The sequence below is a fragment of the Carassius auratus genome, chromosome 10 (genome assembly GCF_003368295.1).
Source record: "Carassius auratus strain Wakin chromosome 10, ASM336829v1, whole genome shotgun sequence".
NCBI lineage: Eukaryota > Metazoa > Chordata > Actinopteri > Cypriniformes > Cyprinidae > Carassius > Carassius auratus.
Window position 1 is genome coordinate 8,487,480 of NC_039252.1, and position 21,489 is coordinate 8,508,968.

At 41.3% G+C, this 21,489-nt stretch overlaps 2 protein-coding genes across 3 annotated transcripts in view; one reads left to right on the top strand and one right to left on the bottom strand.

The window, feature by feature from the left end:
* LOC113109716 (leucine-rich repeat transmembrane neuronal protein 4-like) overlaps positions 1 to 12,626 on the top strand; it is a 53,477-nt gene extending 40,851 nt beyond the window's left edge. Inside the window, exon 3 of one of the 2 annotated variants that reach the window (XR_003293006.1) lies at positions 11,456 to 11,527. Coding sequence is in view for 1 of the 2 variants with exons in the window: in XM_026273460.1 (XP_026129245.1) it covers positions 11,456 to 11,521 (66 nt within the window). In the remaining variant the exon portion in view is untranslated. Of the gene's footprint in view, positions 1 to 11,455 lie in introns of both variants that reach the window. The other variant, XM_026273460.1, reaches the window with a different exon arrangement.
* Positions 985 to 6,229, bottom strand: LOC113109717 (uncharacterized). The gene is made up of 2 exons (XM_026273461.1): positions 4,763 to 6,229; positions 985 to 1,446 (listed from the first exon to the last, which is right to left on the bottom strand). The coding sequence occupies exons 1-2, from the start codon at positions 5,879 to 5,881 to the stop codon at positions 1,444 to 1,446; spliced, it is 1,122 nt and encodes a 373-aa protein (XP_026129246.1). The 5' UTR covers positions 5,882 to 6,229; the 3' UTR covers positions 985 to 1,443.
* Positions 12,627 to 21,489: the final 8,863 nt, after the last annotated feature.

A 21,489-nucleotide genomic window follows, 5' to 3' on the forward strand; every position in this document is an offset into this window, starting at 1 on the left:
CACATGAAACTATGTGTCCTTCAGAATGATTGCTGCAAACCAATCCCCGGGACGGACTCACTCTGCGGGGCAGCGAGGTGGAATGCAGGGACCCAACTCAGGCGGCTTGTGAGCAGACCAAAGAGGGGTCTGAGTGTGCAGTGCAATTCTTACCTGTTTCCACAGGTTGACTGAGGGTTCGTGAGTAGGGCCTTTGTTGATGGTGTTGGGACGTCTGCAACTCTCCTTGCCCTCCTGGGACCCAGAGATAGAGAAAACCGCTCTCATGTCAAGATTTTCCAGATTCTCCACCCGGCCCTCATCTGAGGAAAGGAGAGGTGCCTTCACCATCCATCAATGAGAAGCTTCCTCCCTCTCTGGGTGACCTGTCCCGGGACCTCTCGCTCTTCCGCTTGCTGCCAGATTTGAAGGGGGGCAGGATGGGTAGGGTGGCCTGTCTATGCCCAGCTCCATGGTAGCAGCAGGGGCAGCCACCACAATGAACTCTAGATCGCAGCAGAGACAATGGAGCTTTGAGAAAACAGAGCCTGGCTCGCAGCTCCAAGATGGTCATCTTCCCGCAATGGGAACATGATTCATATGTGAAAGCCACCTCAACGTGTTTAATGCCCAGACACCTGAGGCAGTGATCGTAGCATCACCCGGTGCCAGGTAACGACTACATCCAGAAATGCACAGGTGAAACGGCCTCTTTAAACAGAGGATCCGTTGTCTAAACAAAGACGCACCGTGTAACCTCTTTTAAAGAAATGTCTCTTTCAGGGAAAGGCTCTTTTAGTGCTGAGGCACACAGGGGACTTGCCACTTGCAGAGGGGGGTGGGGGTGGTGGGCTTAGTTCAGCCTAAAGTGCACAACCCTCAAACACAAAATGATAAAAAAGTATAGTTAAACTTTCCTAAGGTCTGTGATTATTTTTCAGCAATTTGCAGCAATGAAGTAGTGCCAAGTTATTCAACCATGTTAGTGTGCCAGCCTGCAGCAGCAAAAGAACCAAAACCCACAATGACATTGACCAAGCAAGTATTATTTTGTGTAGTTATTCAACAGTCTGTCTTCAGTTATTCCTTATACAATCTTTTCCAAACACAGCCAACAACAGATATGTCATCTATGTTGCATTACAATCCTTCTGAATTAAAAGGTCAAGCCCAAAGTTTGCCAATTGAATGCTGATTTCAGTTGCACAGTGCAAGGAAATAAATGGTATCTGTAGTGAGTTCGTGTGGCAAGGAAGAGGACAAAGGGGTCGGCTGGACTGCTTGACGTATTTATTTGACCCAAAACTAAACAAAGAACAAAGAAAATCACAACCACCCAAACGGGGACTCTTATTCTGACACTCCGTCAAACTTCCGGTTCACTCCTTCCGGTTCGGGTCAGCAGTCCGTCTCTCTCTCGCTTGCATCCGTTTCTCCCGGCGTTTTATACTCTCTCCACGCCAATTACTAGAACGAGAAACAGGTGATGATAATTTTTGCCCAAACCACTCACTTACCGCTAGTCTCCTGATTCTCTCTCCCGCTGCAGACTTCGCTAAACCACGCCCCCCCTGCCACATACCCCCACCGCCCGACTCAGGCCGGGGAGCCATCCGGCCTGCAGCCCCCCCCCCCCCCCCCATTTCTGGAGAGGAAGTCGGCCACCGCCATCTGAACACCCGGCCTGTGGATCACCTTGAACTTAAAAGGCTGAAGAGCTAGATACCAACGAGTGATCCGCGCGTTGGTATCCTTCATGCGGTGGAGCCACTGCAGCGGAGCGTGGTCCGAACAGAGGGTGAACTCCCGTCCCAGGAGATAATAGCGGAGGGTGAGGACGGCCCATCTGATGGCAAGGCACTCTTTCTCGATGGTGCTGTACTTAGCCTCTCTCTTCGAGAGCTTCCGGCTAATGTACAGCACCGGCCGTTCCTCCCCCTCTATCTCCTGGGACAGGACTGCCCCCAGCCCCCTGTCCGATGCGTCTGTCTGCAACAGAAAAGGGAGAGAAAAATCAGGAGAGTGTAACAGCGGCCCGCCACACAGAGCAGCCTTGACCTGAGTAAAGGCCTGCTGACACGGCTCCGTCCACTGGACCGTATCTGGTACCTCCTTTTTAGTAAGGTCAGTCAAAGGGCTGGTGAGGTCCGAATAATTAGGAATAAACCGTCTATAATATCCCGCCAGCCCCAAGAACTGTCTTACCTCCTTTTTGGTCTTGGGTCGTGGGCAGGTCGCAATAGCGGCAGTCTTATCAATTTGGGGACGCACCTGCCCATGCCCCAAGTGGAAGCCCAGATACCTTACTTCCACACGCCCAATCGCACACTTCTTTGGGTTGGCCGTGAGCCCCGCTCCCCTCAGCGACCTCAGGACAGCCCTCAGATGCTGCATATGCCGCTGCCAGTCATTACTAAATATAATAATATCATCTAGGTAGGCAGCAGCATATGCAGCATGGGGCCGTAGAATCCGATCCATGAGGCGCTGGAAGGTAGCTGGGGCCCCCGAACAAGCCAAACGGAAGGGTAACAAACTGGTGTAATCCGAACGGCGTTGTGAACGCTGTCTTTTCTCTGGACAATGGAGACAAGGGGATCTGCCAATAGCCCTTTGTTAAGTCCAATGTCGAATAAAAGCGAGCCGTGCCTAGCCGATCAAGCAACTCGTCAACCCGCGGCATTGGATACGCGTCGAATTTCGACACAGCATTCACCTTACGGTAATCTACACAGAATCGGACTGAGCCGTCCGTTTTCGGAACTAAAACTATCGGGCTCGCCCAGTTACTATTAGATTCTTCTATTACCCCCATGTCAAGCATAGCGCCCAATTCAGCCTGAACTACTTGTTTCTTGTGCTCAGGTAAACGATACGGCCGGCTGCGAACTACCACGCCCGGCTCGGTCTCGATATGGTGCTGAATTAGGTTAGTACGGCCCGGCAGGGGCGAGAAGACGTCGGCAAACTCTGCTTGTAATTTCGTTACATCAGTGAGTTGGGACGGCGAGAGGTGGTCTCCACCTGGAGCCAGAGCGAGGGATTGGGGTTTGATATTCGCCTCTGGCCCGAGATCATCCTCTCCGCCAATCACCGTTGCCAACATCACTGATTCCGCCTCATTCCATTTTTTAAGGAGGTTGAGGTGGTATATCTGACGGGACCCGTTCCTATCGGACCGTATTACCTCATAATCGAGATCTCCGACCTGTCGTGCGACCTCAAACGGTCCCTGCCACTTAGCCATTAATTTGGAGCTCGACGTTGGGAGTAATACAAGTACTTTCTCTCCCGGTGCAAATTTGCGTAACCTAGTTCCCCTGTTATACAGCTGGCTCTGGCGGTCCTGGGCTTGTAACAAATTCTCCATGGATAGCCGCCCCAATGTGTGGAGTTTTGTTCTCAAGTCCAGCACATACTGAATTTCGTTTTTGCCCTGAGACGGTCCCTCCTCCCAAGTTTCTCTCAGTACGTCGAGCACCCCCCGGGGCTGGCGTCCATAGAGAAGCTCGAAGGGGGAAAACCCCGTGGAGGCTTGTGGGACCTCTCGCACAGCAAATAACAAGGGCTCTAGCCACCTATCCCAATTTTTGGCGTCTTCGTGAACGAACTTACGAATCATGGATTTAAGTGTGCGATTAAATCGTTCGACCAGGCCGTCGGTTTGTGGGTGATAGACGCTAGTTCGAATCGATTTAATGCCCAACAATCCGTACAGTTCGCGTAGCGTACGTGACATAAACGCCGTGCCCTGATCGGTGAGGATTTCTTTTGGAACCCCCACCCGGGAGATAAGACGAAACAGGGCATCCGCAACACTTTTAGCGGAAATGTTGCGGAGGGCCACCGCTTCAGGATATCGTGTTGCATAATCAACTATGACTAATGCAAAGCGATGTCCTCGTGCCGATCGCTCTAATGGCCCGATGAGGTCCATGCCAATTCTCTCGAAGGGGACCTGCATTAAGGGAAGAGGGCGCAAAGGCGCTTTTGGGGCGGCCGGTGGGTTTACCAATTGACATTCCGGACAAGACGCGCACCACCTGCGCACGTTGTCATGAATGCCCGGCCAAAAGAAGCGGGCCATGAGGCGATTTAGTGTTGCGGCCTGTCCCAAATGGCCCGCCATAGGATTAGAATGAGCCGCCTGGAAAAGCATTTCCCGGCGGCTCTTTGGAATTAACAATTGGGTTGTATTCAATTTTGTCCGAGCGTCTTGGGTCACTCTATACAACCGGTCTTTTAAAATGGCAAAATACGGATAGGAGAGCGGGAGGGCAGGTTGGAGAGACTGGCCATCGATGGCGCGGACCTGTTGAAACGCATGTTTTAGTGTCTCATCCTGAGACTGCTCCAGAGGAAAGTCATCACGCTCCGAGAGAATTAGTCTCCCGATTTCGTTCAGTTCCCCTGAAGCAGACCACAGCGACCCTGGCTCAGTTTCTCCCACCTGTACCCGCACGGCCTCCTTCCGTGCCTTATTTCCCCAAGAGGCATCCGCACATAACGACCCCAATAAAACCGTAAACGCAGGCCAATTCGTTCCCAAAATTACCGGATGCCGGAGGTGGGGACTAACCGCCACCTCTACACTATGTTTTTGTCCCCGGAAATGAATGCTAATTGGGACAACCGGATACTCCACCACATCCCCGTGTACACACCGCACCTTAACCACGCGGCTTGTATCCAATGCCCCCGGTTGAATCAGGCTTTGATGGATTGAGGTTTGGTTACATCCCGAATCCACCAAGGCCGGATATGTACCCCCCTTGATACTCACGGGTATTTGGTACTCGCCAGCCTGACCGGGGGTGACCTGTGGGACATCCGGGACCCGGATCATTGTCCCCACCTCCATCGCTGGACACCTGTCCACGAAATGCTCCGGGTCCCCGCAACGCCAACAGGCCAGCCCAGACCTACCCGCCGCCCCAGTGGCAGGGAGTGGATTGGAGAATTGGCGCGGAGAGAGTGGAGAAAAGGAAGCACTGTCCCCCCCAGCAGGCACAATCCCTGCCCCCCTGGGCGGGGCCCTTGGGCTCCCGAAGTGTCCATGGTCGATCCTGTCCCGCCCCCGGGGCGGGACACGAGGAGGGCCGGGTGGACGGGACCTAGGGAGAGGGACAGGGCGAGAGAGAGAGGGGGGAGAGAGAGAAGGAGAGAGAGAGTTAGCAGGTGGGGGTGCGCCGACCCCTGGGCACGCCACCATGTGGTCCTCCGCCAGATGGATGGCCGAGTCCAGCGACGTGGGGCGGTGGCACTGGACCCACTCGGCCGTCTTCTTGGGAAGCCGAGCGATGAACTGCTCCAGCACCACCAGGTCGACGACATGCTCCACGTCACTTCCCTCGGCCAGTAGCCACTTGCGGCAGGAGTCCCGGAGCTGTTGGGCCATCGCGAAGGGCCGGCCGGCCTCGCCCAAATCCAGGGACCGGAAGCGCTGGCGATGTTGCTCTGGCGACCGGCCGACCCGCTGGATAATGGCCCTCTTGAGGTCGTCAAAGACCAGGAGGTTCGCCACCGGAAGTTGTTGCGCGGCCACCTGGGCCTCACCGGAGAGCAGGGGTATTAGGCGTACCGGCCACTGCTCGCGGGGCCACCCGCAGGCCTCCGCCGACTTTTCGAAGAGCTCCAGGAAGGCCTCCGGATCGTCCTGGGCCCCCATCTTGTGAAGCGGCAGGTGCATGGGGGCGGCGGGCGGCCCGGCGGCCTCGGCGCGAACCTCCCGATCCATCCAGCTCCGGAACCTCTCGCGGTCCTCCTGCTGGGCCTGAACGATGGCCTGGAATCGTCTCTCCTGATCGGTCCTCAGGTCCAGCAGGGCCTGATGTTGTTCTTGGTGCAGGACCGCGAGGGAAGCGATGATATCCGCAAGCGGCGTGGAGGACGGGCTTTGCATGGTGGCGGCGGTCCTTCTTCCTTCCCGGGTTTCGCCACCAGTGTAGTGAGTTCGTGTGGCAAGGAAGAGGACAAAGGGGTCGGCTGGACTGCTTGACGTATTTATTTGACCCAAAACTAAACAAAGAACAAAGAAAATCACAACCACCCAAACGGGGACTCTTATTCTGACACTCCGTCAAACTTCCGGTTCACTCCTTCCGGTTCGGGTCAGCAGTCCGTCTCTCTCTCGCTTGCATCCGTTTCTCCCGGCGTTTTATACTCTCTCCACGCCAATTACTAGAACGAGAAACAGGTGATGATAATTTTTGCCCAAACCACTCACTTACCGCTAGTCTCCTGATTCTCTCTCCCGCTGCAGACTTCGCTAAACCACGCCCCCCCTGCCACAGTATCTATTATGCTTATCTATTTAGTCTGTTTTTAGCATTCTAGAGTGTGCATCTGCTCCCAGCTCTTGTCTTGAGTGTATTGAAGTGCTTGTTATTTTGTTATTCCATACATTACAGGGCCCTTAAGTCAGAATTTATTTTATTTTTTTTTTGCGTAAGAGCATTTGTTGTTCTTAAGTGATTAAAATCTGCGGACTAAGATAGATAGATAGATAGATAGATAGATTATTCAAAAACAAAGTATATCATTGGCCTACAGTCCACAATAATGCATTTTGCAATCTGTCTGTGGTAGATTTCACATTTCCAGGTGTTTGCAAAACCACTCACTAACTAATAAATATTTATGCTCATGAATATTTAATGAGTTACTGGACACTTTAGGAAGGTTACCCATCAACATCTGCATGACCCAAATTAATATGCACGCAGTGTGCTTTAAATTTTGCATTGGAGCGTACATACTTAATGCTGTTTTAAATGGAGCAGAGTGCACAGTTGAAACATTATTTGCATTTAAGGTCAGATAAATTATGGAGTTTTGATGACATATCAATCCATTAATTTTATCGGTGTGGCTCAATAATTTTCCACATACACACCCAAGTAATTTTCAATGGCTGTTGAGCCCTTTAGAGCCCTGCATTGGCTGTTGTATCTCAGGGAAAGAACACACTGAAAACACTTGCAGCCTCACCAGAAGTTCATTTCAATTGTAAGTCTGGGGTACAGCTTCTGTCAGCCAGTTTGACTTCAAGAAAATCAAAGCTCATCCTCAGGCAGCTCAAACGTAGTCTTGCAATGGTGGTAAAATCTGCCATTTTTAGTTTTCTGAGGTTTTAAACATAAAACTTGTCTGTATAACTAAAAAAAACAGATTGCATTACGTTTGCAATTTTTCTCTCTTTCTGAGAGCTTCTTCCTGAAGAATCTGCTGCTTGCGCATTGTTTGCAGAAACTATGAAACCTATGTCCCATTTTTCTGTTCAGAAAACATTTAAGTGATCATCGTTTTTGTGTGTATGACTTTTCTCCCGTGGCTTACAAAACCAGTATTTTCAAGCTGCACTTTTCATATAATAAAAGTGTCCATTGGAATAAGCTGCATCAACTTACCCTTAGAAAAATGACAAACATGCCATTTACAATGTGTGTGTGTGTGTGTGTATACAGTACATAGATAGAAAGTTTTCATCCATGAAGATTCTTATTCTCAGAAAATGCAGCATCCCTTTTTGTACTAATTTTAGCAATTAATTACTTCAATCTTTGTATGAAAAGATGTCTTCAAGTTGACTCATTGGACAGTATAGTTGTTATTCCCATGATTTCTGAAAGAACCTTAGTTGAACTTGTGGATAATTGAGATAATGATGATTGTGCTCAATACATATTGTTAATTAGTATTCGCAGTGGTTTGTTTAATCCATTTAAGACAAAGTGCTCATGACAGCAAGGTCACTTGAGCTGAGTAAATTCAGTGGTCTCAACTCTAATTAACATCTTAACAAAGATGGCACACAATGTGCTGCCATGTTTCGATTTCTGACTTCCTTAACTGATAGCTGACAAATCATCCAGTACTGCTTCACAAACTATTTTTTGACCATGCATGAGTGTTTCATTGGTAGCACTTTATTTTACAGTCCTGTTCCCCATGTACATACTATGTACTTATTATAGTAATTACAATAACTATGTAAAAACTAGGTACTAACCCTGAACCTACCCCTAAACCTAACCCCACCCCATGTAGTTACCTTGTATTACCAGAACTTTCTTAGATAAATACACTGTAAGTACACTATAAGTACATGTTAGTACACGTACTGTAAAATAAAGTGCAACCGTTTCATTTTATACAAAAATTGCATGTGGCTGAATTGGTGTGTCTGTATTATTATCCTGACACTTTTATATAATCAGATTGATCTTTAATTAACATTTAGCTCTGTGGGTCATTGACAAATAAGATACAGAAAATGGAACAAATCTAGTTTAGCTAATTTTTTAGAAATGTGCTCTCATTGGATTCACGTGGTACTGAGAAACTTACATTTACATCTTTTATGTTTACATTTATTACCTAAATAGAAAAGGGAAAAAATATTGTGTTGTGTAACCAACAGGAATCCACCCTTGCATTTGAATACAAAGTAGTGTACTGTGCTTGTTGCAGAAACCAATTCAAAGTCGTGAAACAATTTTGGTAATAATAAATAAATAAATAAATAAATAAACATATATATAAACATATATATATATATATATATATATATATATATATATATATATATATATATATATATATATATATATATATATATATATGTTCACCCAGACTGAAGTAGTTTAACTCTTTGGGTCTTTTAATTGTGATGATTTTAGCCAATTCACAATCTCAACAAATTAGAATAGAAGCCCAGGTTTCTTTGACAGTGACCTTCAGCTCATCTGAATTTTTTGGTCTCTTGTTTCTCATTTTCCTCTTGACAATGCAGGTCTGATGAGTTTTTCTGGCCAGTCAAGCACACCAACACCATGGTTATTTAATCAACTTTTGGTGCTTTTGGCAGTGTGGGCAGATGCCGGATCCTGCTGGAAAATGGAATCAGCATCTTCAAAAAGCTGGTCAGCAGAAGGAAGCATGCAGTGCTCCAAAATTTCTTGGTAAACGGGTGCAGTGACTTTGGTTTTCAAAAAAAAAAAAAAAAACAGAATGGACCAACTCTAGCAGATGACATTGCACCCCAAATCATCACAGACTGTGGAAACTTAACACTGGACTTCAAGCAACTTGGACTATGAGCTTCTCCACCCTTCCTCCAGACTCTAGGACCTTGGTTTCCAAGTGAAATACAAAGCTTGCTTTCATCTGAAAAGAGGACTTTGGACCACTGGGCAATACTCCAGTTCTCTACTCTTTAGCCCAAGTAAGACACCTCTGATATGTGGTTCAGAAGTGGCTTAACAAGAGGAATACAACTGTAACCAAATTCCTTGACACGTCTGTGTGTGGTGGCTCTTGATGCCTTGACCCCAGCCTCAGTCTATTCCTTGTAAAGTTCACTCAAATTCTTGAATCGATTTTGCTTGACAATCCTCATAAGGCTATGGCTCTCTCAGTTGGTTATGCATCTTTTTCTTTCACATTTTTTCCTTCCTCTCAACTTTCTGTTAACATGCTTTGATAAAGCACCGAAGCACTTCTTTGGCAATACATCTTTGTGACTTCAGATCAGCAGTCTTCCCCATAATTGTGTAGCCTAGTGAACCAAACTGAGAGACCATTTTGAAGGCTCAGGAAATCTTTGCAGCTGATATTCTAATGTATATTCTATTTTGTTGAGATAGTGAATTGATGGGTTTTTGTTAAATGTGAGCCAAAACCATCACAATTAAAGAACCAAAGACTTCAGTCTGTGCGCATTAAATTTATTTAATACTCAACTTTCACAATTTGAATTGAATCACTGAAATAAATTAACTATATATATATATATATATATATATATATATATATATATATAATATTACAATTATTATATATTACAATTATATTAAAGAAAATATTACAATTATTTTCTTAACTCTTTCCCCGCCAAACACAGAATTTTCCGTTTTTTATGAAAAACACATCCCCGCCAAACACAGAATTTTCCGGGTATCCGTGTTTTAGGTGGTATACGGTAAGGAAGACTCTTGCACATGCTCTGAAAGAGTACGTAACTTTTTGATCAAAGAAACCGACTGCAATCGTCTCTAACATGAATGGAGTATGTTAGCGAAAATGTAGGTCAAAATATCTGACGGACAAATGAAGAGGTATACGGCTGATCAAGTACTGGAGGTGTTGATGGACTCAGAGTCCGATCGCTCCTTATTTGATCATTCTGAATCTGATTAGGACGAAGTAGTCAGTGAGACAGATGCACATGTCGTCACAGAAAGTTCTAGTCACGGACGAGCAGCAGATAGTTTGTTCACCCGTCGATCTGGACGAAGACATAGTTCACCTGTGTGTCGAAGAGTGGACAGTGACAGTTCAGACAGTGATACTTCGGACAGTGAGTGGACACATTCAAGGCCAAGATCATCTCAGTCGTCTTTCCCAGGTGGCAGAATGTGTAAAGGTAAGATAAGAAAATATATGTATATGTGTATAACAAATAAAGACTTGAAACATCTCACTTTTTGTGTGCATGTTTTCATATGTGTATGTATTTATGTCTTTTTATTGAAAGTAATTCCAATTATTCATATAATTATTTACAGGTAGAACACAGCGAGGCAGAGGCCGGATGCGTCAAGTACATCGACATAGTGCTGCTGGTGATCAAACTAGGGCAGGTGTGAACCATCCAGCTGAAGATACTGAACCTGATGATTCTAAGTGGCATGAAATTAACTGGCAGCCAAAAAACAGCCCCTTCACTGAGAATCCTGGGCCTATTGGTGATGCTGCTGCTCTTGAGTCAGAACAACCTGTAGACTTTGCAGAGTTGTTCATTTCTGATGTACTGATTCAGAACATTGTTGACCAACCTGTATGCAGATCAGTGTATTCAGGCTATGGATGACACTTCAAAACATGCTAGATGTCATGCATGGAAGCCTGTCACAGTTTCAGAGATGAAAACTTTCATGGGCCTCCTTTTTCTCACTGGTATCATTCATAAGCCTGAACTTTAAATGATTTATGTTTAATTGTAATATATTTTTGAAGGTTTTATGTATGATGAAAACGACATCTGAATGTATTCTGCTTGAAAATGCACTTGTTTCATAAAAATGGCTTTTTCTCAGCTTTTTGTCCAGAATGTTGTGTTTTTGACAAAACCTATCTATGTTCAGGTGGCAATAAAAAAAGAAGATAAAATAAAATAGTTTTTTTTTTTTGTTTAAAAGCAGAGGCTCAGATCTTTATTTTGATATGTAACATGTTCATATATTCATAGAAGAAAATATACAGTGGGCCATTAAAGTTTAGCGAAAATCGTCAAAAACCCTGGCGGTGGCTGGCAACTTTAAAAAAAAAATGCTGGCGGGGAAAGAGTTAATCTAGAAATTATGAAATATCTCTACAAAAAAGGCATAATGTCATTGACCCCTGTATCAGTACTTAGCTGAACTTCATGTTTTTGTACTGTAGTAATCGTCTTATTTCTTGTTTGTTCCTGCAGAATGAATACACATGTCCCAGACCATTACCTGGAGCTTGGATTGGAGACATACCCACCATACACTGAAGGGACTGTTTTGTTCCTAAAAATAATCCACCGGCGGGTGGATTTGTGCCTACCTGCATTTTATCTGTTGCATCAATCTTGTTTCTCATGATACCATTCATGCTTTCAGTGCTTCTTTAATGGATTCTGGTGGATAGTCTTCAGTCAGACACTGCAAACGGACATCTGAGAGACAGGTGCAGGTGCATATTTTACTAAAACATTTGGATGCCTCACTTTGTTCTTTAATGCACCTGAATGTGTCAGGTTTATTTGGGAAGCCTTCGGTGGAACATACCAATGAAAGTTATCCAGCCTTTGATGAATCGCCCAGCGTCATTTGACGTTTGTGTGGACCTGTACATAAACAACAAACTTTGTTAATATACCCTTGGATTTAAAACAGAACTTGCCCTTTCCTTTGTTATTTAATGTATATCCTTGGAAAGTTTGTGTAAAATGACTGAGTTAAAACCTTTATCTTTGCTGCCTAATACTGGATTTGTTATGCTTAACGTTTCTGCAAACACCTCTGTACAGTTTTATTTGTAGAGATTATCAAGTTTACCTGCCCTTCATAACAGTAATAAACTTCATACTGTTATACTGCGTTATTTAAACAAGAGCAGTGATCTCACTGACTATGCTAACACTGTTTGAAATGTTTGAGTGTACATACAGTATGTATTCTCATTTAATAGGAGTGTATAAGGAAATTTCAAGATCTGAATATAAAAAAAAATGTTTTAAATCCTAGTTTAAAGACAAAGTTTTGATATTTGTTCAGGTTCCAGCAGCCCCTCTATCTTCAAATATTGCAACTTGAAAGTGTCATTTATTTATATGCATTTTAATTTAATAATTATATTTTATAACCAAACTTGAACGCCACCAAGTTCTGTTTTATAATGAGAACATTGTCAAAATCAATGGTGAGAAATATACATTTGTCAAAAGGAAATTAGTATTGATCAACTTGTTAATTTTTTATGCATTTATTATTACTTTATTTAACAATATGGATTTTCCTGTAAAAACAAAAATGGAGTTTATTTTTCACTAGTTGAACATTTCATGTAGCTCACTGGTACATACCAATTAAAATAAACAACTGTAATGCAGTACAATTAAGCTTTAATTAAAAAAAAGTTTGGGAATAATTACGATTATTTCTGAAGTTATATTTATAACCGCAATTAATCCTTGAAATAACTAAGGTAAGTAGTTGTTTTTGTTTACCAATGCTGTATTTATTTAATATAAATATTCTGAATTATTATTACAATTTAAAAGAACAATTTTCTATTTGAATATGTTTTAAAATGTAATGTATTCCTGTGATTGCAAAGCTGAATTTCCCTGTTTAATCAGAAAAAAGTAAATGTGTTTCTGTTTTAGAGCTTATTTGGCCAAGTCTGAGTCTCAAAACTTTGTTGAACTAAAGGGGCTGTTCATATTGGCCATGAATTGCAGTGACAGAATCACCGTAAGTCATTCCCTTTAAATACGAGCTGGCAGTTTTTGCCAGCACTGGTGACGATGTAGGCAATATTCTCATTTGTGATTAGTTTTCAAAATCTACAGCCAATTCCACACTCCCAGCAGCATAGTCTGCAAGCGACCAGCAGTACTGCAACCTTCAGCTATGAAAATCTGTCATTGTGAACAAGTTAGTAAAAGAAAGTTCAAGCTACTTGGCTGCATCCGCACGCTCAAGGAAATGTCTTTCCTTGTATTTCCTCTTCGAGATGCTGTCAGATCAATATTGGCCTCATAACCCTGAAGGAGTGCCTCTCAGATTTGTGTCAACCCTGCCCTCTCCAAAAAAACAAAGCTCTGGCTGTTCAAACCTCATTCCGGCATGTCATAATTAGTGCTAAACATGCTATTTCTCAAGAGGGGGTTAACATGAAGAGTTTGCCCTGCGTCGAGTCCTCCAGGAACACGTCAAGCTGTCTGATATGAGGTCCAGATGGCAAATTAGCTCCGGTGTTTTCCTACAGTGTTGTATCTCCCCCTTCTCTCTCTCTTGCCTGCCGAAGCGACAGCTTAACAGACGCAGCACTGTGTTCGACCAAACTCCCCCCATGAATTATTCATAGGCCCCCCATTCCTTATCGTTTGGAAAGGAGTCTTGACATTTCGCCCAGTCAACAGCCTCCTGGAAGAGTGCTGTGTTCAGAGGACCCGACTACATCCAGTTATTGGCTGTTGTGTGCTCTATTAACCCCAATCATGAAACCCCAAGAGAGCACAGGCACAAAGACCAAAAAATCAGTTTTGTGAAATAGTCTGTATGAGTTGCAGGCATGTTAAATGTCAAACTAAAACATGGAATAATACATTCAATTTGTGCATTAATTTGGTTTCTGTTTATATGCTCTCTATATACATCTACTGTATTTCTTAAGTATTTTCTTGGAGAGCGCAGTCATATTATTGTTTTTAAAATGCAAATCATACCTAGTGAATAATGCAGATGTCACTATCTGTTGCATGTGTGCTACTGTAGAATTTCTTTTGAGACTGCTTATATAGATTGAGTAAAACTACTTGGTGTAAAGAATCATTCAAAAGAATATTTAGATTAGGAATCACTATTCACTATGAACTAGTTGTTTATTAACATGATTATTTCTAGCATATTGGCTGTTTATTAATACTTATTAAACACATGTTAATGCATTATTCAGTATGATGATGTTCTACATACCATAACCTTACCAAATACCTAAACATTACTATTTGTCTTACAATTTTCTCAGAATTCAAAGATACTCAGAACTGGAGGATTCAAAAAAGGGTCACAATTACACACTCAATTATTATTATTATTATTTTTAGAAAATTGTTAGACGTTACAAACACACACACACACACACACACACACACACACACACACACACACACACATATATATATATATATATATATATATATATATCAGTTGTGAGATTCTGTGAGATCTCAGTGTGCTGCTTTTTCATTGTTTTCTATGTAAACATGCAGATTTGACATTGTGCACATCTTATATAGAGTCTTGCACATGGCAGTAATTTAAAAAGTGTTTTTAAAAAATCACATTGAAAACATTTTCTAACTGTTGTTTTCCCATTTCTGTGCCGTGTCTTGAATTTATGTGCAAAAATATGTTTTCTGTAGATGGCTCTGAAAAGGTACTATTAAGATGTACAATAGCTGGGTTACTGCCAGATATATATATATATATATATATATATATATATATATATATATATATATATATATATATATATATATATATATATATATATATATATATATTTTTTTTTTTTTTTTTTTTTTTTTTTTTTTGAGAAGCAATGTTTTGTTCAAACTGATTTTACAGTATTGTTTCATATTTTATTAGAAATTATACAAAAGTTGGTTCCAGTCCAGTAGCACTGGGACATTTCACTGATTATATCACTTCACTTGTTTGTGTTTCTTTCTGGAAGTGTGTTTGTACTTTTACTTGTTTTCCAGGTTACACTGATGCACCACTATGAGTAAGTCATTTTAGCATTTTTTGAACCGATTTGGTTAAAATGCTCATTCAGTTATGAAGGAAAGTAGTAGGTAAATGTTCTTATATGCAAGTCATTGAATCATTTACGCAACTGAGTCATTAAAAGCACTGTTTGTTTTTTTATTATTATTATTTTATTTTACAGGAACACCACTGCTGTTGTTTGGCTTCTTTGACAGCATCAGCATCTTTCTCTGGTGACGCAAAACTTACAACAAGCAGTCTGTAAAATGTAAGTTGTTTAAGTTACTGCACATGGATGGAAACAAAATAATTGCAGCATTAGAATATTCAGTGATTGTTGTTTTTGACGTAATCAGAAAAAATATATATGTATTCATTTTGTTACACAAAAAGGGAAGGTTTCAGTTACCTATAATAGCCATTGTAATAATTTTCCATACAATAGAAGACAATAGAAAACCAAAACAATTTTTTGTATAGGTAATATTTTAGTTTTTTTTTTTAGTTTTTTATAAAAGGTACTTGGTTTGATATTTACTTATATAATGCATAGGCATTCATATATTTTACATGGAACCACTGTATATATGTTAATTTGCGGTTTCAAGTACATTTTAGTTAATGCTTATAAAAGAATAAAATCCACTGTGTGATAAAAATGCTTTTTTTTCATTCCATAGGTACAAGAATAGACAGACATGATCATGTCATAGTTTAAAAATACTCTTCATTATGGATGGATGGATGAGATTTCAGAGTATCATTGAAAATGTGTGATTGCATCACAGATGATTGACAGATGATCTCAGATTGATGTGGGTGTCAAGAGACAGTACTGCTGGCAAAGATTAGGCCTCGAGGGAATATATCTAGTAGGAAAGAAAACTGCCCCATTCTTGATCTTTAGCAGCACATGGTTGCACTCTCTCCAGGAAATAAAAGGCTGGAAAAACCTACATAACATCCAGACAGAAATTGCCTTTCCAGAAAACATAGCTAATTAGAAGCATAGCAAAGATGATCTAGACTGCCAAGTTCACCCATACAGTACAAGATATGGCTAAAAAAAGACCAAAAACCTATTAATTAATATGAAAACCAGTAGTCTGTTTTATCCACAAGCCATCAGATAAAGTTGCAGTAGTTAAAGGAACAGTTCAGCCCCAAATTAAAATCAGATGTAAATTTGCTCACCCTCAGGTCATCCAATATATAAATTAAATTGTTCCTTTATAGGAATAGATTTGGGAAAATGTAGTATTACAGAACATCACTTGTTCACCAATGGATCATCTCCAGTGGCAGTGAATGGGTGCCATCAGAATGAGTTCAAACAGGTGATAAAATATCACAGTGTGTTTTTTTATTTGTTTTGGACTGTTTTTGATTGTAAACGATTCTTGGTCTGTGTATATTTCTCGCCTTATTGAGATGAGACAACTTTTTTTGTATTTAAGCCTGAAGAAACCATTTGAAGTTAAAATGTCTTAATAGATTGTTTATAAAAACATTCAGCTTTTCACTTGACAAGACATGAAGATGATCTGTAAGATGATCTATTATCATTTAAGCAAAGTTTAAATTTTGGATGAGCTATTCCTTTAACATGGGGAAAGATGAGCTCTCGCTAATATCACAGTGAGATTAAATGTTTAAATCCCTTGAAATAAAGGTTGTGTGATCATTTGCTCACCATCGTGTTGTTTCATCCTGCTATGACTTCGGTCCAACTTTATATTAAGTGGCCTTAACTACCATGTAATCACGTTTAAATTACTCATTTGGGACAATGCACTTATTGTGTAAATACATGTTTTTACATTTTTACTAAAATTTTAAAAATACCTGCATGTAATCACACATGTAATTAATTGAATTACATTTATAGTTACATTGTTGACCCATCCCTTACACTTTAACCCACCCTTAAAGGGACACTCCACTTTTTTTTTAAAATAGGCTCATTTTCCAACTCCCCTAGAGTTAAACCGTTGAGTTTTACTGTTTCAAATCCATTCATCCAATCTCTGGCCCTGGTAGTAGCAATCTTTGAATCTGAATTGAATCTTCTGTAGTTACATCGTTTACTAAGATCAATGGAAAATGAAAAGTTGCCATTTTCTAGGCTGATATGGCTAGGAACTATACTGCTGGAATGAGAGTATAGTTCCTAGCCATATAAGCCTAGAAAGTAACAACTTTTCATTTTCCGTTGGTTTTAGTACACAATGTAACTACAGAAGATTCAAGTTTTAAATAGGAAAATATTGAAAATCTTTGGTCATTTTTGAGCGAGATGCAAATGGTCTAATCATATTTAATGATCTATGCTAAGCTAAGCTAAAAGTGCTACCGCCAGAGCCGAAGATTGGCTGAATGGATTTGAAAATGGTAAAACTCAACTGTTTAACTCTAGGGGAGTTGGAAAATGAGCCTATTTTCAAAAAGTGGAATGTTCCTTTAAACCTGCCAATACCAACAAACCTAACCTGCCAATACCTAACCTTCCCCGTATCCCACCTATAGCAGCAAAAGTATATTGCAACACAATATCAACACAATGAGTACATTGTACATAGTAGTTAAGGCCACTTAATATAAAGTAAACATACATCACAATATTAAATAGAGCTCAAAGCCTTTAATAATTCTAAATGATTTCCATATCCCAATCCCTGTGTTTTTTTTTGAGCATACATGTAATTATTGATTTAATAATTATTCAAGAGAAAGGGCTTATGGGTATTCCCTCCAGTCACAATGCTCACAAAGTAACAATGTGCAACTTGTTAATCATGCTAAAAACAAGAAATGCATCCCAAACGAGACACTATATACTATGTACTTATGCTCTATGGACTCAACCATGTAGGGTAATAATTTTATATGGTTATTTTGTCATTTATAATTGGAGTCTGAATTCCCCTCCCCCTTTGCGATGCAATTAAAGCTGTGACAGTTGAGTGCATGAAATGTTCAATATTCCACAGCACATTTTTCGGTATTGAAGTTCATTATCCGGGGAATTCAAGTGCACTTTTTATTTTTGGAATTTTCTGTCTGAACACACTACTTGTAATATTTATACTACAAAATTGTCATAGACTAGTGCATAACTATGGTATTTGGGATGCATCTACAGTATGATAATTATGCAAAACGTGCTAAACACATCATAGGCTTGTAATATGCCAATAGCAACATGCCAATCATGCTGGACACATGTAAGAAAAATGTTAACCACATGCTAATCATGCTAGCGGCATGCTATCAAGATCTATCTAATCTATCTACTCTTTCAACGTTTTTTTAAAACTGCCAAAACATTTCAGTCAAGGCTTTTTCAAGCCAACTTCAAAGTTTGAAAATTTTATTCATCTGATTTTAAAGTGTAAAAATATTTCATATTACTAATTTAAAGTGTTTTTAATCAAATGCAGTCTTGAGTGAGCATAAGAAATGTATTTCAATTTTTTTTTTTATCTTTCTCACCCCAACATTTTAAACAGTAGTGTTTAGAAATCACACAACCTTCAACTGAACGTTACATCAGGCGTTTAGACTGTATATACACAGTCTGTTTAGTTTTGTCTGATCTTCTGTTCTTTTTGATTAGTCTTGCTAAGTTGGGTTCTTTGACAACTTTGTGTCCCCACTTTATGGATTCCTGCTGCAAGACCAGCAGGTTTTAGGCACTGCTGCTTCTTTCTGCAGTTAAAATGCATGGAGTGTTTCCAGATCGGCCATCGGCTCCTTGTCAGTGGAAGAGGGTTTGCAAGGCTAGTCAAAAAAGAAATACGCATATAGGCTTTCTTTTGAAAACCAGCTTTGTGAGCTGTCTTTTCTATGGGTCTTTGGCATCACAAAAAAAATATGATGATACAGTCATTTGAAGAGTCCTGAGTGATTTAAACTTTGTAAAAAGATTGAATGGTATGGAATGTGACAATAGGCCTTTATGCAATATTAATTTAAAATATTTACATTCAAACTATCAAATCTTTTTTTGATGGAACATCAATTTACAGGTTGAATATAAATATTTTTACTACATTTTTCATTACATTGCATGACATCTAAAATGCAATGAAAAAAAAAAAAAAAAACATACATCACTGTAGGAGATTGACTCATTTTTTTCCCCACACGTCAGAAAGTGTCTGTGATTGCTCTTGTGTGCATGCTTGAGTTTAACCCCCCGAGACATTCATAAGCTTGTCATTATGAATACTACAAACCAACGTGTGGTGCAACACATATTATCCAAAAAGAAGAGGCCAAATGACCCTACGATTCTCCTCAGGGGCCACCTTCAGTCTTGGCAAGGGTACACCTAATCTGAAGTTGGTGCTCTGCTTTGAATTACACATCTTCAAACTGCAAACCAACACGGGCAATCTGCCAAAGACTGGGACAAGTTGTTACATTATGCAATATTTAGGCGGTGGATCCTTTGAGACGCATGCAGCTGCTTGTGGGACGTCCAAAATAATAGCCAATCCACACGGCGGAGTGGCTCTAAATGAAGACTTGTGGTCGGACGTGGAGGTAATTTAGCAAATGGAATGGAAAATCAGATTCACAATCACAAGAGACTCATCTTTCCCATGGCTTCTGGCCAGAGCAAGCGGAGGAAGTGCTGGCTGTGGAGCCCATAAATTGGACGCTTACAAAAACATGTCGGACAGGCTAGGGATTGATCTTGATGGGGTGGGCGTGCAAGCAGGGAAAATGAAGAGTTGATCCCCCGCGAAGCGGTGATAACGAAGACAAATAATGCTTGGTTAGGGGCCGCCGGAGGAGTTAAATCGCTCCTTGGAGAGCATCTGAGCTTGAGCTTTTTCTATCATCTGTGTAATCAAGCACTAGCGATTAAATCACTTTCACAGGGACGTTCGTGCAGTATGAATGGCTCATCCATCTCTCGTGCATGTGTGGGCGGCCACACGTGTGTCCACGAGTGTTTGATCTGCTATGCTGTACGGATGACTTTATTTCAAAGTCGCAGTGGCAAGGTTTTCTCAAAGTTTCTTCCAGATCTGGCTTTGTCTATATTTAAAGCCCTCACTTTCCTTTTTTTTTTTTTTTTTTTTTGTCTGCATGCAACTAGAGCAATTACACACATTTAAAAAGGACTTGACAAACTTGTTGCATGTCTAGCGTGTTTTTTCTACTAAAGCACTGAAACCAATTGACATTTCCATGGGGTTGACAGAGAGAGCACTTACTGTGCATGACAATAACTTTTATAGCTCACGGTGTTTGCTTCAGTTCTGTGCTTTGATGTTTCATATTCCCTTCACATAAGAACATCGTAATTATATGGTGGGGCACCAAAAGAAGCTTAAAAGATCAAATATGGAAATTTCACAATATAATAAGATAATTTAACTGATGTTCCGGTTTAAGCTGATTTGGAAGTCAACAATCAAGTTAAAGTCAACAGTTTAGGTTGCTGCACATCTTAAATTGTTTTTTTCTTTTAACCATTCTTTTAAATCTTCTAAATCGTTAAAAGACAGACCTATTGAAAGCTACGAGGTTGTTAATCAATGTTTTTGCTGAAGCCGTCGGCCCACTAAACTTTTTTATTTAATTGTCTTTAATAGTGGGATTCTTGCTGAAAATCGTCTCCGATTACTTACATAACCATGGTTCCCTGAGTAGGGAATGAGACACTGCATCCTCTAGGGGTCACTATGGGGAATGCCTCATCGTGACCAGTGTTTGAAGCATACATTGAAAAACTAACAACACGTTGGCCGGTGACAGCCCATGATGAGTATAAATAGGCGCCAGGAGAACACATCATCCACTTCTTCATCTGAAGCTTGTGTCCAAAGCATGGCAGGAAACTAGAGGACACCGTGTCTTGTTCCCTACTCAGGGAACCATGGTTCGAACTGCGTCCTCTAGGGGTTGTTACGGGGTATACCAATGCCACCATGCTGAGGGGAGTGCAGGCAAGAACCATGATGAGCACTAAGTACTTATTTGTTACATATCCCTTATGGCCAAAGGCCTAGGCTACATACCCAAACTTACCTGTTAGGGCCAGACTCCTGGGCCAGGGGTAGAGCTCAAGACTTGGGATCAAGAATAGATTCCTTTAAAGGGATACGACCAAGAGCCTAGGATCATACTAAGTCTTGGCCTGTCACACAGGGGCACTACCGCTTGCTCTCACATAAGCTTGCTGAAGGACAGATCCCTAGTAGCAACACCCTGTTTAAACGGGTATCCTAAGGATACATAGGTGGAGTGGCGTCCAAGATGAACGTGGCTTATCAACTCAAGAAAGGGCAGAGTACTAGCGTGCAAACTTAACACAGTCTGGATTTTAGAAAGTGCGCGAAGACTACATGTGCACACTGACCATAACATGAGCAGTGAGTGATTTTCTTTCATTTTCTTGGATTAACATTACAGCAGCCAGTAGCTAAATTAGACGCGGTCACTTTAAGAGACGATGTACGCA

Bases quoted from the DNA above. Each gene is read 5' to 3' on its own strand.
- LOC113109717 (XM_026273461.1), bottom strand. From the start codon at position 5,881: ATGCAAAGCCCGTCCTCCACGCCGCTTGCGGATATCATCGCTTCCCTC.